At 46.6% G+C, this 14,037-nt stretch overlaps 6 protein-coding genes and 1 pseudogene across 7 annotated transcripts; 2 read left to right on the plus strand and 5 right to left on the minus strand.

Moving 5' to 3' along the window:
• The first annotated feature begins 36 nt into the window (after window positions 1-36).
• On the plus strand, window positions 37-1,801 carry F5Y00DRAFT_225919 (uncharacterized protein). The gene has a single exon (XM_048006242.1). The coding sequence runs from the start codon at window positions 335-337 to the stop codon at window positions 1,448-1,450; it is 1,116 nt and encodes a 371-aa protein (XP_047869215.1). The 5' UTR covers window positions 37-334; the 3' UTR covers window positions 1,451-1,801.
• Window positions 1,802-2,061: 260 nt separating this feature from the next.
• Window positions 2,062-3,918, minus strand: F5Y00DRAFT_257947 (cytochrome P450 monooxygenase; the record flags this gene model as incomplete). Its single annotated transcript, XM_048010622.1, has 6 exons — window positions 2,062-2,184; window positions 2,290-2,558; window positions 2,606-2,657; window positions 2,729-2,962; window positions 3,014-3,074; window positions 3,134-3,918. The coding sequence occupies 6 exons, from the start codon at window positions 3,916-3,918 to the stop codon at window positions 2,062-2,064; spliced, it is 1,524 nt and encodes a 507-aa protein (XP_047869216.1).
• Window positions 3,919-4,959: 1,041 nt separating this feature from the next.
• Window positions 4,960-6,076, minus strand: F5Y00DRAFT_225920 (uncharacterized protein). The gene is made up of 2 exons (XM_048006243.1): window positions 5,969-6,076; window positions 4,960-5,877 (listed from the first exon to the last, which is right to left on the minus strand). The coding sequence occupies exons 1-2, from the start codon at window positions 6,002-6,004 to the stop codon at window positions 5,155-5,157; spliced, it is 759 nt and encodes a 252-aa protein (XP_047869217.1). The 5' UTR covers window positions 6,005-6,076; the 3' UTR covers window positions 4,960-5,154.
• Window positions 6,077-6,138: 62 nt separating this feature from the next.
• On the minus strand, window positions 6,139-8,342 carry F5Y00DRAFT_225923 (recombination protein Rad52). The gene is made up of 3 exons (XM_048006244.1): window positions 8,169-8,342; window positions 7,467-8,110; window positions 6,139-7,410 (listed from the first exon to the last, which is right to left on the minus strand). Exons 1-3 carry the CDS (start codon window positions 8,174-8,176, stop codon window positions 6,479-6,481), a joined length of 1,584 nt encoding a protein of 527 aa, XP_047869218.1. The 5' UTR covers window positions 8,177-8,342; the 3' UTR covers window positions 6,139-6,478.
• Window positions 8,343-8,802: 460 nt separating this feature from the next.
• F5Y00DRAFT_t14 lies at window positions 8,803-8,949 on the minus strand (annotated as a pseudogene). Its single transcript has one exon. The product of its transcript is annotated as a tRNA-OTHER (tRNA).
• Window positions 8,950-9,470: 521 nt separating this feature from the next.
• Window positions 9,471-10,874, minus strand: F5Y00DRAFT_250944 (uncharacterized protein; the record flags this gene model as incomplete). The annotated part of the gene is made up of 1 exon (XM_048009784.1): window positions 9,471-10,874. The coding sequence occupies one exon, from the start codon at window positions 10,872-10,874 to the stop codon at window positions 9,471-9,473; it is 1,404 nt and encodes a 467-aa protein (XP_047869219.1).
• A 1,971-nt stretch (window positions 10,875-12,845) lies between these two features.
• Window positions 12,846-13,857, plus strand: F5Y00DRAFT_271705 (NAD(P)-binding protein; the record flags this gene model as incomplete). The annotated part of the gene is made up of 3 exons (XM_048012850.1): window positions 12,846-12,909; window positions 12,957-13,568; window positions 13,640-13,857. The coding sequence occupies 3 exons, from the start codon at window positions 12,846-12,848 to the stop codon at window positions 13,855-13,857; spliced, it is 894 nt and encodes a 297-aa protein (XP_047869220.1).
• Window positions 13,858-14,037: the final 180 nt, after the last annotated feature.

Here is a 14,037-nt window from a genome sequence, read left to right on the forward strand (position 1 = left end):
AAAGGCCGGGCGCGTCCAGGAACATTCCAACAACATTTCACGGCTTCTCTTACTTCTACTCCACCAGTCGTCTTCGTAAAGGTGGAAAAGTTATTTTAACTTACTTACATGGATACGTCTTCGCGTCTACGGTTTATCCTAATTTCCCAGTCGCCCTAGAGACGTCATCTTCGTCATACCCGCTCGCCTGTGGAACCTATCATCATCAACCCTTGATCGGCTGTGTACGGAATACGAGCCACTCCATTTTCCAGATTTCCAGAAAAGGGATCGCACTTCACAACAATTTGACGTCTACACTCGTTCAACCTACACACCATCAAGATCAGAAATAATGATTTCATTCGTTCAAGCCTTGTTATTTACAACAGCTACAGGCGCTGCCCTGCGGCCAAGGCAAGCCAATAATGGCTGCTGCTTCCAGCTCGCCTCGGTGGGAATGGTCAACGAGACTGTTCTAGAGGACCATGTCGGCGATTTGCTTCTTGGCGGTACTTTTCAGCAAGGCGGATTCTGTCTAGATAAGACGACCAAAACCATACAAGATAGTCTAAGGCATAACTGCTTCATGAGAGCCCCAGACTATCAATTCGAATGCTATCAAGGCGCTGTTGGGACTACAGCATTCGATATCGCACCCCCAAAGGCAGATGGGAAGTCGTATCTCACATACGATGATAGTCCTGGAGTCTTCTACGCGTGTCCTATTGACTCCGAAAGCTACGACATCTACTCCTCGGATAAAGCTGATAAGACTGGATGTGTGTCGGTTGCATTAGCACTCGTCGATGAGACAGCTGCTTGCTCCGCTACTACTAGCAACTCTACCCTCTCAATACGGTCCAAGCCACTACACCGGATACCACTCCCAACCCGGCCACTACGACGCCAGTCATCGCGTCAATCATGCACCATAGATGCATCAGCACCCTCACTTGCACCTTACCAACTACATCATAACAACTCGTCCGTCTCAAGCGGAAGCAATGATACCTCAGCCGAAGTCGTAATCAGCCGAAACTACAGCACTGTATTCGACTACGACATCCCAGACACTTTCCCTCCCGCCAATACCGCAGGAGAGTCCTCACTATGTGCTCTGCAATTCCGTATGCCGGTCTGCACTACTCTCCCCAAGGGTTATCCCTGCTATAGCTTTAGCGGTCTGGAGCAGGAGGTCCTATCCAACTCCGGTATGACGTTCCACCTTGTGGACGACGACGGCAACGCCACGTGGAACAGCACAGAGCTGCACCAAGTGTTCCCCGGGGAGAACACCACCATCGGCACTTTCGAGTGCGGGCAGGCAGCCGGCTACGGCGAGTCGCGGAAGATGAGCTGGCACGTCAGCAGCGTTAGAGATTTCTCTCTTGAGTTCCTCCAAGCGGGCGTCGGCCAATCCGCCCAATTCCAAAACGGGGTCGGCGCGTGGATCGTACCGTGCCAGTAGTCCAGTCCCCTTTCCATCTTTCTTAGCAGCAATCGCTTGCTCCTCTCTTGGCATAGATAGAAATACTTTAATGTCTGATAAAAAGTGTGAGGATTTGGGGGATATACCATGATTAGAGGCAAGGGAATACCATAACGGAGAAATTGACGCTGGAAGATAATAATGTGCGACAGAGATTGATCGGTAATGATAATGGACTTGGTGGCTTATGTGTTTGTTACATGAGGTCTATCGAAAGGACATAGAGTGCTTACTTAGGTAGGTAGTTATAGATATACGGAAGAGTAATAAATGTATATGCATATTAGAACAACTTTCGCGCCATTACTATTTTATTGTATTGGTAGGGGGGCATTATATCACGGGGTTAAAGCCTCTGACTTACTACCCAGCCGCTATCTTTTCAAGTTTTCCCTATACTCTCGATATGGTCATGCTATAGCTTAGAACATAAAAATAGCACGTCTATGAGGGTTAAATTATAAAGAAAGTTCTCTCTGCTTCATAAGTTCCTATCTAGTAATGAGTGATTTCTAATCTATTATACGTGATATGTTCTTTCCGTGAGAAATATATATGGTAATATTAATGTACTCGGGATAAAATATGACTTATTCGTTTTTCTCGGCCTTCGTGATTGCCACCCACATGTTCGACTGGAAATATACGAAGTATAAATTTTCATCCCAGCCTTTGCCAGGATTGACTATTTGGAAATCGAATACACGAAGAAACTAAATTGAAGATGATCGGCACATGTTAGGTAGGTATACGTCGTAGAGAAGAGAGGCGGGAACAGAGGCACGAGTAGGTGGGTATAAGAAAGTTCTCCAACTAACCTCGAAGAAAACTTTGTGAAGCTCTATCATAACAATGGGCTTCCCAGCACACGTCCATCGGCCGTTACCGAAGATAATGTCTATTGTAAAGGCTCTTTCGGCCTTGGTTTTTTCATCACCTTCGAGGAAACGCTCTGGCCGGAACACCTCGACGTCTTCACCGAAGATGGCCTTGCTGCGAGTCATGGCGATGGAGTTGTGGCCGATCGCAGTACCGCCAGGAATGAAAATCCCGTTAATCACGTCCCCTTCTGGTGGAGTTTTCTTGTCTCCTAGGTGTTAGTAATTTGTGCTGGACATGGCAATATATACTTACAATGTCCGTATGGCGCGGGGCTTCGCATTCGAATGCCTTCTAGGATGATTGCCTATTAAATGATAATTAGATCAGCCTTGTATAATAGCACGGGCCTGGCCAAATGAAATGAACTATACATACCTTCAGGTAGGGCAGCTTTTGGGCCTCCTCGTATGTGATAGGGGTAGATACTTCGTTGCGCTCCACGCACTGTCTGATCATTGTCTTAAGCCGGGAGTATACCCGAGGCGTAGCTACGATATACATCAGCGTGGTACGAATAGCTACCGCGGTTGTATCCGCCCCAGCTAGAATTTGAAGCATGGCTTCGCTCCTGCATTCATCCTCCGTCATGCCGTGGCGAATAAACGACCCCTAATATTATCACTGAGCGAGAGAACTAGTTACTTGAGTGTACAACTTTACCATCATATCGTCCGGAGGGTTCGCATCTTTGAATCTTTCTCCGATAATCTTTTGCGTGATCCTAGGTAGTATATAATGTAAGATATGCCATCGGGATGGATGTCGACAGTCCCAACTTACCCCATCACCTTCCCAATGCCCTTCTCGTCAGTTGGCTTTGGACCGAACAATGCGTGGAAGGGACGGGAAAATATGATGTGCTTAAGAAACGGAACCTCTTGGCAAAGGTTCCGCGTCTTTAGCGCCTTGTCTATCCGGATCGTGTATTCGTATAGATCCCCATCGGCATCTAAGAAGCCAAACGCCTGGCCGTACGCAAGCCGGGTGATTATATCTAGGGTAAAATAACGGGACAAAGAAGCGAAATCAACAGGACGGGTTTCAGACCCCGACAGGTACTTGCGCCGGACGACGTCGACGCAGTGAGCGATCTGGGAATCAATCGCATATTCGAGATCGGCATTCTCTCGCCCGTTGTACCCTTTAAGAGCCTTTGCTTTACGCTGATCGTGCGCACTGTTCCCGAGTATAGTAACCATGGTCCTGTGTTCTGGAGCAAACCTGATTGTTTCATACCACTCATCTTTGCCGTAGTTACTTCTGGCTGATGCAATCCGGCGAAGGATCTCTGGATCGCTGGTCAAGATATAATTGGGCGCCACCCGTACTACGGTCCCGTACTTCGTTCCGAGCCCGCTGAAGTCATTCTGGATCGTACCGAAGACTATGCTTTTCGCTACCCAGAGGTGAGATAACGAGGCAAGGAATGGGCCGGGGACGTGTCGAAGTCGATACCATGCCACGATGGTCGTAATAATATACCATACCGAAAACAAAGACGCGAAACCCACGCATGCCCCAACCAGGCTCGGAGGGCTTATTTTATCGATAGAAAGCAATGTCATGTTAATAGTTTAGAGAAATTGCCTCGAGTATACTTTAGAAGATCGTGAAGGAACAATTATAATTATCGGAAGAGGCCGGTTTCTATAGGTAATACGAGATGGAACAGCTCGCTGCAAGGAGGAAGAGGACATTACTTTCCATCTCTTCCTAAGTTGGTAATAATCAAGATAGATATAGACAGGTAGTTGGAGGCTATAAAACGATTGCATGTATAATACTATGTTGCAAGTCGCCGAATGCGAACTACCTATCACATCTTCAATCCGTTGCTGATCCCCTTAAACCAAGCTCTTGGCAAAGGTTGAGGCGTCGGTGGCTAATATCCAATGACACATATATATTTTTACGTGTGATGTCACTGCGACCGTTGTACGACGACACGCTTAGTTTTTGGCTTACTCTCGATCTTGCTCGGTATAGCATTGGGGTAACCTTCACAGCAACATATACGCCAGTATGTCGTGTTAGCATCTGGAATATGCATGTGTACCTATGTAGCACCGTCACTTTCTACTAGGTAGCCCACCAATGAAAAAATCATAATAATAATGAGATAGTCGGTTAGGTATATCTGATCTACCTATCCTCTGTATAACCCCAAGGAGAAAAAAATAAGAAAAAAAAATACTTATACTACATGATTTTTCACCGGTCCAAAATTCAATCCTTACCTAGGTAGGTATTTCCCAGGCGTGGTGTAAGTAACTTGTTATAGTGTATCTGCCCTCATGCACCGTATCGTCAATGTAGGTGAGTAATTCGGTAAGCTGTTCGATGAAATACAGATGCCAATGTCATAGTTACTAGAAAAGTGCTGAAACAGTAATACTAGAATGCGCATATTCTCCGTAGGTCCTTCGGATATCGACGGGTGGTGCGCTCAACCTCTCAACATATTCCTGTTTCCTCTAGACCATGCATTCATTAGGCTATGTTGTGTTCGATCAGAGCAGGTCTTGTACAACTAGGTGGCTGGCTGTACAAGAGGCGAGAGGCAGGTATACGCGATCTTCGCATTGCTAATTGATTGAGGCCAATGATTTCATTTATCCATTAATATTAGAGTAACCTTGGTTTAGCATCGAATATATTGCAGGTATTAACCCCTATACACATATTTCATGCCAACCATTCCATCATACCAGTTTACTCCTTTCCACGCCAGAGCTGGGATTCGTAACTTCATCATCCCGTCTACATGTCCGACTTCATAATGTACCCAGACCTTATAATCTCTAACCGCGCACATCATACCCATTCCCCTTCTCCAGCGCCCTCTTCCACGCCGGCCTACTAGCGCACCTAGCATGCCACTCCTTGACGCGGGGGTACTTCTCGAAATCCACCCACTGCGACTGGAACGCCCAGTCGACGTACCACATGAGCGCGAAGTCCGCACGCGTCGGCCCCTCCGTACCCATGAAGAACGCGCGCGCAATAGTAGTCTTCCCCCCATCCTCATCGCCATCCTTCTTATCCTCCTCGAGCTGCGCATCCAGAAACCCAAACACCGTAGCCAGCTCGCCGTCCAAGAAAGCGCGGTCGAGAAAGTAGCGCAAGGCGCGGACCAACGGGCGCGCGAAGAAGGGCGTCTGCGCGACCAGCTGCCCGAACACCAACTTGAGGAGCAGCAGGGGATTGAGGGTGGCGCCGCCCAGCGAAACCAGCTGCTCCTCGCGCACGGCGTCGTCGTCGTAGGGAGACGAGGCCGGGGGCGAGGGCGGGGGTAGTCGGAACGGCGCGCCTGCGTCGTCGTACGTGTTGATAAGCCAGAGGGTGATGGCGCTGCGCTCCGTGATCAGACGGCCCGAGGGCGTGACTAGCGTTGGCGATTTGCCGAGGGGGTGGAGCGCGTGCAAGGCCGGGGGCGAGCGCTTGTTTACGCGGTTATGGAGTACGAGGTTGTACTCGATGCCCATTTCCTCGAGTAGCCATAGTATTAGATGAGACTGGGAGTCCTATATGTTTCATTTTTATTAGTCTTCTGAGTGCTCACTACTTATAGCATACCTAGGTACCTAGGTACGTAAGGTAACATAGTGAACTGACCTCCAAATGGTGGAGTGTAGGCTTGTTATCGGCCATATTCGTCGTTTATTAGTAGCGTAGGATACTCTTATTTTCTAGAACGAAGCCTTGAGCATAGATTCTTATACTATGTAAGGAAGTCAATTCTCCAGTAATTGATTACGTGATCGAATCCTTTATTATACTCCATAGGTCTCGTGTCTTAGCCAATCAAAGTCGTGTTTATACCGCATTTAAGAGTATTGATTACCTAGGTAGGTAGGCACATAGCTGAGGCGGGGATCAGCTTAGCCTTATGTTAACCCCGTCATCTTCCGCTTCCGATATAAAATCATCGTGACGTCTAAGCTCATGAAATTGAATGCAACACTAGCACTAATGAATCTAGTAATGCGGCTCCTCCAGCCAGAGCCAGCAAGATATACTCCAAACGCCGAACATTGCCACCTATAAGGAACACAATTGCCTTGCCTTCATCGTAACCCGCGACGACCGAACAAATAAGCGAGACATCACTCAAATACTGCCGAATCAGGAAGTCTTTTGCCTCTTGGGATCAACTCCTCCACCTCCTCCGCCCTGGACCGAGCCATTTGAGGTAACTTCCGTCAGCGGCGCCCTATTACCAGGTTCGGGTCCTGAAGGAGCCGGTCGTTTCACCGTTAACGGTCGATACTGACCTCTATTCCCTAACGGACTGCCTGAACTGCCCGGAGCACCGATCTGTCTCGCATGATTTAGCGCGGGATTCCCAACGCCCCCCATACTTGGCCTACCAGGACCGGATCCACCCCCGCTCGTAAAGCCGCCACCGGCCGGAGCACCAGCTGGACCACGCTGTTGCTCTTGCTCTCTTTTGACGGGGGCGACATGCTGGCCGGTCCTGGACACTGGCTTGGACGAGCTGTGGTCTATGCCCGGCGTCTTCCGAATCGAGGGACTATCTAGTCGAGGATCGAATGGCTTTACGCCCTGTGCCGCGATGATAGCAGCGTCTGGGGGTGCGTCTTCTGGTAGCTTCTTGATCGACCGAGCCGAGAAGAACGAGACTTCTGTCGGCGCCGCACTGTTCGGCGGGGGTGTACTTATTCTATTGCTAGCTGCTGTGCTAGCTGCTGCTTGTTGAACTTGGTTATTAATATGGGGAGTGGGTCTGGGGTATTGTTGTGGATTAGGACGGCCTTGGAAGGTAGCCCCTGGCCGTTGCGGTGGTTGGTTAGGGGTCTGGGGCTGTCTTGGGGGTTGAGCAGCTGGTTTCGGGGGCGGCTGCATGGCCTTGGGTGCATTATTTGCAGATGGTGTATTGCGATCACCGCTACTACCAGTAGGTAAAGTTTGGGACTTCTCATTTGAACTCGTTGCATGAGAACCAGGTAGCACTACCTCATCAGGGTGGTCCTCATTTGTAACGTTAAAGTCGGCGATATCAAAATCCCCAAAGTCCTCGTCCAGTAAGTCCGGAACTACAAATCCAAAATATCAGCATCTGTCCAGTCGATGCCGTCAGAGTCAAACCCACCATGCGCAGTCATCTCAACGTTCTTGTCCGTGGTATTCTTCGGCTCCACCTTCACAACATTCGGCTCCTTCTTGGCGAAATCGGAATGACGATGTAGATTTTCCTCATCAAACTTGACCGGGCCAACCTTCATCTTTGTGACCTTGGATAGATAATCCTTATCGTAGATACAATTGCCAAGGACATTACCAAAGTTCCGCAACGCGCGTTTCAAGGCATCCGTGGTCCCCTCTTTCTTTGCCTTCTCAAAGGCCGCCGCCTTTCCCTTGCAGTTCTCTATATGCCCATACCCGATATCCTCGTGGTAGGTACCATCCCGTAGTGTTACTCGAACGATAACAGATAGACCGAGAGATATCTTGAAGGTTTGCGGATTCTCGTCGACGAAATCAACCTGGATATTCTGAATGCTAGACGACCATCCATTGAAGCCGAATACCTCATTGGCGAGAGCGATGCATTTCTCAGCGGCGATATAGTGAACTTTCTGGCCGGATGGGCCACTGCGCGCGGAAAGGTATTCGGGACCAAGCTGCTTCTCTAACCTTGACTGTAGTGTAGCGATTTCGGCAGCGGTGTATTCAGAGATGCGGGGTTTGGCCTCCTCGAAAGGATTGACGATGCCGTTGTGCTGGTCACCCGGACTAGACGCAACGTTAGCTCAGACGCGTTCGAGGGTAAATGGGAAGAAGGAAAACGTACGCTGGCATCGTGGCAGAATTACTAATGCGGAATAAGTATCATCGAACTCGTAACGGTGCTTCAGCACGCTGCTAGAAGCAAATACAAAATATAGATGAGACAAGTACCTAAATAGAGGGACTCTGTAGGCAGATGTACGCAGATATTACGTGCAATGCGCGATGATTGAACCGAATCCTGAAGAAGGATAGAATTACTTTCCCCACTCTTAATCACATCACATACACTACCTTACGTAATGTATACCTTAGGTAATGTACATGATGGCGCGTAGGCAGACGCCAGATCACCTGACCCACTACCCACTACCTACGTCAAGTACGAAGATACCTTAAGTCACGCTTACTTATCATTAAACTCCACAAACATTCATCCACCTCTCGTTATCATCGTAGAGTTATCTAACCTACCTAGGGTATAATCGAACAATAGCATCTTTGATGACATTTCTGACTTCTTTGACCAAACTTGAGGCAGTTAATAAACTTATCACCTTCCTTTCTAAGACGTAAAGAAAAAAAGAAACGCATGCTACTCCGCCTTGACATAACCCGATACCGAAAGGCCTGCCGATTATATATGTACACCTCAATGAGGAAAGCAGCAAAAAAATATTCGCTATATCGCGTTGAATAGGCCCCGCCGAGGATTGAACTCAGGTCTCAGGAAAGCTTGATTGATAGTAATCAAAATCCTGCGTGCTATTTCTATTGTTAGTGACCTAGCTCAAGACAAGCAGGTATTTTGAGAGAGACATACCTAACCACTACACTACGCGGCCGTGTTTATCTTGTGGTGCCAAGACATTGCACTTAGCCCTTAGTTTGCCTTTTAGCTTGCAACGTGAGTTGCTTGATGGAGCATCCCATTTTGAATAGCGGAGATAAATCGGGTATTCACTACTTACATTTCGTTTAACTAGGCCACAGAAAATTTTGCTCCCAAGTTTTCATTGGAGGCAGGGAGGGTGGCTATACGACCACCTATGTTATTAGTTCTCAGTTCTTGTTCTCTTTATCACATTATTAGCTAACACGTTCATTCACATGAGGTTTTCAAAAGGTTCAAACTAAGCCTCTTATAATGCCATTGTTTGTCTTCTCACACCTCTAGGAGGGGATAACTTTTATTTATCTAAACAATGAATTTCATTATGACTAAAAGTAAACAGGAAAACTTGTTGAACTATGCATATCAGGATATCAGTCAGTGTTTCGACTACCCGAAGATCGAAGAGATACTTGGTTATAAAATTCGTATGAATGAATCGACTTCAGGTGAGGCTGTTATGGAAGACTTGAATCATTCAGCCCTTTCGCCACGCACGAGTTTTGCGAGCCAGTCTGGCATTTTTGGTGTCGGTCTAACAGGCTTAACAGGCTCAGCCGGCTCAACCGGTCCAGTTCCTGGTTCGGGTATCGGCCAAGGTCGTGGCGGAAGTGCCCATTTTGGTGTTTGCGGTGGTGTTTCCGGTGCCACTGGTGCCACTGGCGTTACTGGCGTTACTGGCTTTGGTGGCTTTGGTGGCTCCGGCGTCTTTAGTAGCTTAGTCTGAAGCCGCTTGAAATCTGGCTCGTCTTCGATTGGTGTATAGAATCCAAGCCTCAACTCCTCTTTGCTCCCCGCTTCCCTCTTTCGTTTTCTCTCTTCGTAGTCTTTACGGTCTATCTCTGCCTTTCTGATGATATCCTTTCTCTCCTCGATCATCGCCTTTCTCTTCTCGTTGATTTCCTGAAGCCGCTTTCTCTTGGCCCTTTCCTCTCTGGCCGCTTGAAGTCTTTTCTCCTGTCTTTCAGCTACTCTCCTTTCGATTTCTTTTTTCGGGAGCTTGTTCTTCTTTTCCTCTGGCGTTCCCACGGCTGCGTAGAAGTTGTCACGATACTGGTTCAAATAATTGAAATACCGATCCAGGATCGCCTTACCGTCAACGCGCTTTCCATCAATTGTGGTGGCACTATTTATGGTTTGCTCAAGTTCTTCTGTTAGAATCTTACGAACCTCCTCGTCCGCTTCAAAAAACGGATCCGAGGGATTTGCCATTGGGTCGAATTCCACATCGGAGGCGCTGCCTTTCCATTTGCCCACCGGGACACCGCGATTGTCGGCAATTTCCCTCCACATCTTTATTCTTTTCTCCAATCCCTGGAGTTCCTTCGTGAGGCATTCGTAGGTCTTTGTCAAGTTCGAAAATGGCACCCCGAGAAGGTCGAATGAAGTTCGAGAGAGCAGTCCTAAATATGAAATATGAAGAGTAGCTGTGAGCGCGATTTTAGCGAGGGCCATGGCAGCTTCGGCCGCCTCGACGGCTCTCTTCAGGTGCGTGATGAAGTGATTGCTGAACTGCAATGGGGTTCCGTCAGGCAGCAAGCCTTCTCTAATCGCTAACCCCCAGTCTTCGACTTCGATGAGGGCCCACTGAGCGTCAAACGCTTTTCTGTTCGCTTCATTTATCTCTTTCTGCTTTTGCGCCTTCAACTCTTCGAGCCCAACTTCTTCAATCTCAGAGACTCTCCGGCGGATATTTCCCGCCAATGTCGAAGCTACGAGGAGCTCACCGTGCTTCCGTTTTTTCGCATCTTCCAGCGAAAGCCGTTCGATGGCTTTCCAATCATCCTCTTCACCACTGTGGGCGTCTGAGCTGAGCTCATCGTCGTCAGGTATTCCGTATTGTGTTCCATAAACTCTCTTATGCTCGTGGGTAGACATCTCGAGCGATTTTCTTGTCAAGTAATATGGTTAATAAGTTGTTAATGTGTTAAATTAAAAAGATAAGTGTTGGTTGAGTGATTCTGTTGGAGTAGATGATGGTGATGAGATGAATGATATCGTGGAATTTTGGGCTGCCGTCCTACGCCATTAAATACACTTCCCGATACAACAAGTGAAAGCTTGACAATATTGTTGTGTCAAAACGATAAATAAACAAGCGAGGTGTTTCTAGTACAATTCTTTAGAAATGAAAGCAGAGAGTAGCCAATGGAAACAAGTAGTGTCTATTATTCCAAGCATGATCTTATTCAAGAACAATGTACAAGAAAGAAGTTGTTTCCAGACTCAACTATTATGGATATCTCAATTAAAGCATAGTATTGTAGTGCAACTAAGCAGCGTGCAATAATATAGTCATTTTTAGGGAGAACTACAGTTTAAGATCGGTCGGAATTATTGGCATAGGTATCTGCGTTTTCGATGGTTTGATATTAACCAGGTATTCTAGATTTTAGGAACTTAATGTTAGGATGTAGGTATATAAGGATGAATATTCGGATTTGGGGATTGCGGTTTTACGTTTGAATAATAGAGATTGGCGACCTTGAGAACATAGCCATTTTCGGGGATTCATTGCATAGAAATTCTCTACTCTGGCATATATCAAACCCTGATAGTTACTATTAACTAATTCAAAATGTTTGAACAGCGTTATTTATTACGCACCAAAGTTAAAATTGGAAAGCATTAGCGACGTTTGTTCCTATTTCTCTTTACTCTTTCTTATGCATTATGAACACATACGCAATTTTCAGAACTTCCCTTTTCATCGTATCCGGAGACATACTAGCCAATAGGACTACTTCCTACCCGTAGTTGTGCATTTCATCGGACTTATGTGGGGAAATATTTATCTCCGCTGACCTTGGATCTGTTACTCGTAGCAATAGCCAGTGGCGAACTATCACTTTCTACTGTATTGTTGCAAGGCCACTTGAATAGGAAATAGATATGAAGGCTCGGCGTTCGAAGATGAATGGTCAGATGGTTGAGCAACAGCTACTATCAGATAAGGAAGGCTTGGCTTGAACAACTATGCCATAACCAAATGTATCGCCAAGTTACCTAGGTTAGTTAATTAATTTTACTTGGTTGTTTATTTTAACATTGTATAGGTACCTAGGTAGTTGAAAAGGGTTTATTATATCTATTAAAGCCATGATGTATGTTTCTATTCAAAGCGGAACTACTTATTCATAGTTGTAACTAGGTAGTCATTTTTAACTTGATAGAACCGTAGTTGCTTGCCCAGGTACTCACCCATGCTCCACCATGGCTGTTCAAAGCGCATTTCGGCCAAGCCCCGAGGCATGCAACAATATTACATAGTGGAGATAGTTGCTCGAAGGAGTTAACAAAATGCCAACATCACTTAGTTGTTTTGACCAGATATAGAAACTCCCTTAAGTATTTGACTTCATTACACGCTTTAATAAGTTGGTTTAGACTTGACAAGTGTTTCGGATATTACGGGAACTATCCCATCTTATACTCTATTACTGCATTATTGCAATGCGAGTTGGTTGATGTGTCATTTCTCTAGGGAATATCTCCGTCTGTGCCGTTGGACGTCTATCCAGCACATATGCGCCAAGCTCGTTTGAAACAAGGCCTCGCAAGCCCAGGTTGGAATTGTTGGTATATCCCGGTATTGAGTAACCCATGGTAAGAAAGAGAGTTCTTGCATACTTACTCGCAGAAGGCGATGGGGATTTTCAACTTGGCGCGGAGTTTAGGAGATCTTACTAGAGCGATTTCCGATTATGTCCCTCTTTGCTTCTCTATATAAGGTCTACGGTGAAAGTGTAGTTACATCTCTTTTCTATAGCAACTCACACCCACTATCGTTTCTTCTTGCAACACCAGAATCTTAAGAAACATTGTTTCGCCATATATAAATACGTCATCATGGAGACTACAAGTTTGTTTCGAGTTGACGGCATGATAGCTGTTGTTACGGGAGGTGCTACTGGTAAGAAACTCGTAGCCAAACATTTATTTCGATCTAATGTGCCATAGGTCTTGGTTTTATGATGGCCAAGGCTCTTGCAGGAGCAGGAGCGAAAAAGGTCTATATACTTGGGAGACGAAAGGCTGTTCTTGAGAGTGCAGCTGCTCACCACCCAAGTTTCGTCCCTATAGTATGCGACATCACTTCTAAATCATCGCTCCAATCTGCTGTCGAATTCATAAAAAACGACGTGGGCTACATCAATCTCCTTGTAGCCAACTCGGGAGTTATAGGTCCTATTAATTCCTTCAACCCGGACTTCACAATTCAACAACTTCAAAAGAATCTGTTTGAGGAAGTCTCGATGGAAGATTTTACAAACACGTTCCACGTAAACGTTACCGCAACATATTTTACATTGATAGCTTTCCTAGAGCTCCTTGATGCTGGAAACAAGAATGCCTTGAAGGGAGGTTTTGGAGCCCCGGCCCAAGCCGGTAGCAATGTCCTTTCGATCCCTAGTCAAGCCATTGTTACAGGGAGTTTGTCTGGTTTTAGCCGTGACAGACTTTCCTCACCCGCGTATGCTGGAAGCAAATCCGCCATAGGCCACCTTGCCAAACACGCCAGCACAAATCTTGCCCAATATGAGATCAGGGTGAACGCACTTGCGCCCGGCTGTAAGTCATTGAAATCAGATAATACTTGCGCTATCTAATAAGGATCTGGTGGCTGATCTCATCCTATCTAGTATTCCCGAGCGAACTGGCCAATGATTTCCTCGTTGGAAGAGACCCAAGTTCAGAGCCTCTCGACCAGATGGGTGCCATTCCGTCCAGGCGGTTTGGCAGCGAAGAGGACATGGGAGGAAGCTTGCTATATCTTGCTAGTCGAGCAGGTTCTTACTGCAATGGTTTAATTCTTACGATTGAGGGAGGCAGGCTGTCAGTGACCACTTCCACTTATTAGGAGTCTGGAGTCTCAGGGTGAGCGTGGTTACATGGTTGTGACTAGACGAAGTTAGTAGACAAACATTCAAATGACTATTAGCAAGACCATGAATCCATAGGAATACTCAGGTTCTAGTGTTGTGGAAGAATATAAATGCTTAATACCGACCTTTGAACCAATCAGATGAAGCGGGGATAT

The sequence above is a fragment of the Daldinia vernicosa genome (genome assembly GCF_022497035.1).
Source record: "Daldinia vernicosa strain CBS 139.73 unplaced genomic scaffold F5Y00scaffold_4, whole genome shotgun sequence".
In the NCBI taxonomy this organism is placed as follows: domain Eukaryota; kingdom Fungi; phylum Ascomycota; class Sordariomycetes; order Xylariales; family Hypoxylaceae; genus Daldinia; species Daldinia vernicosa.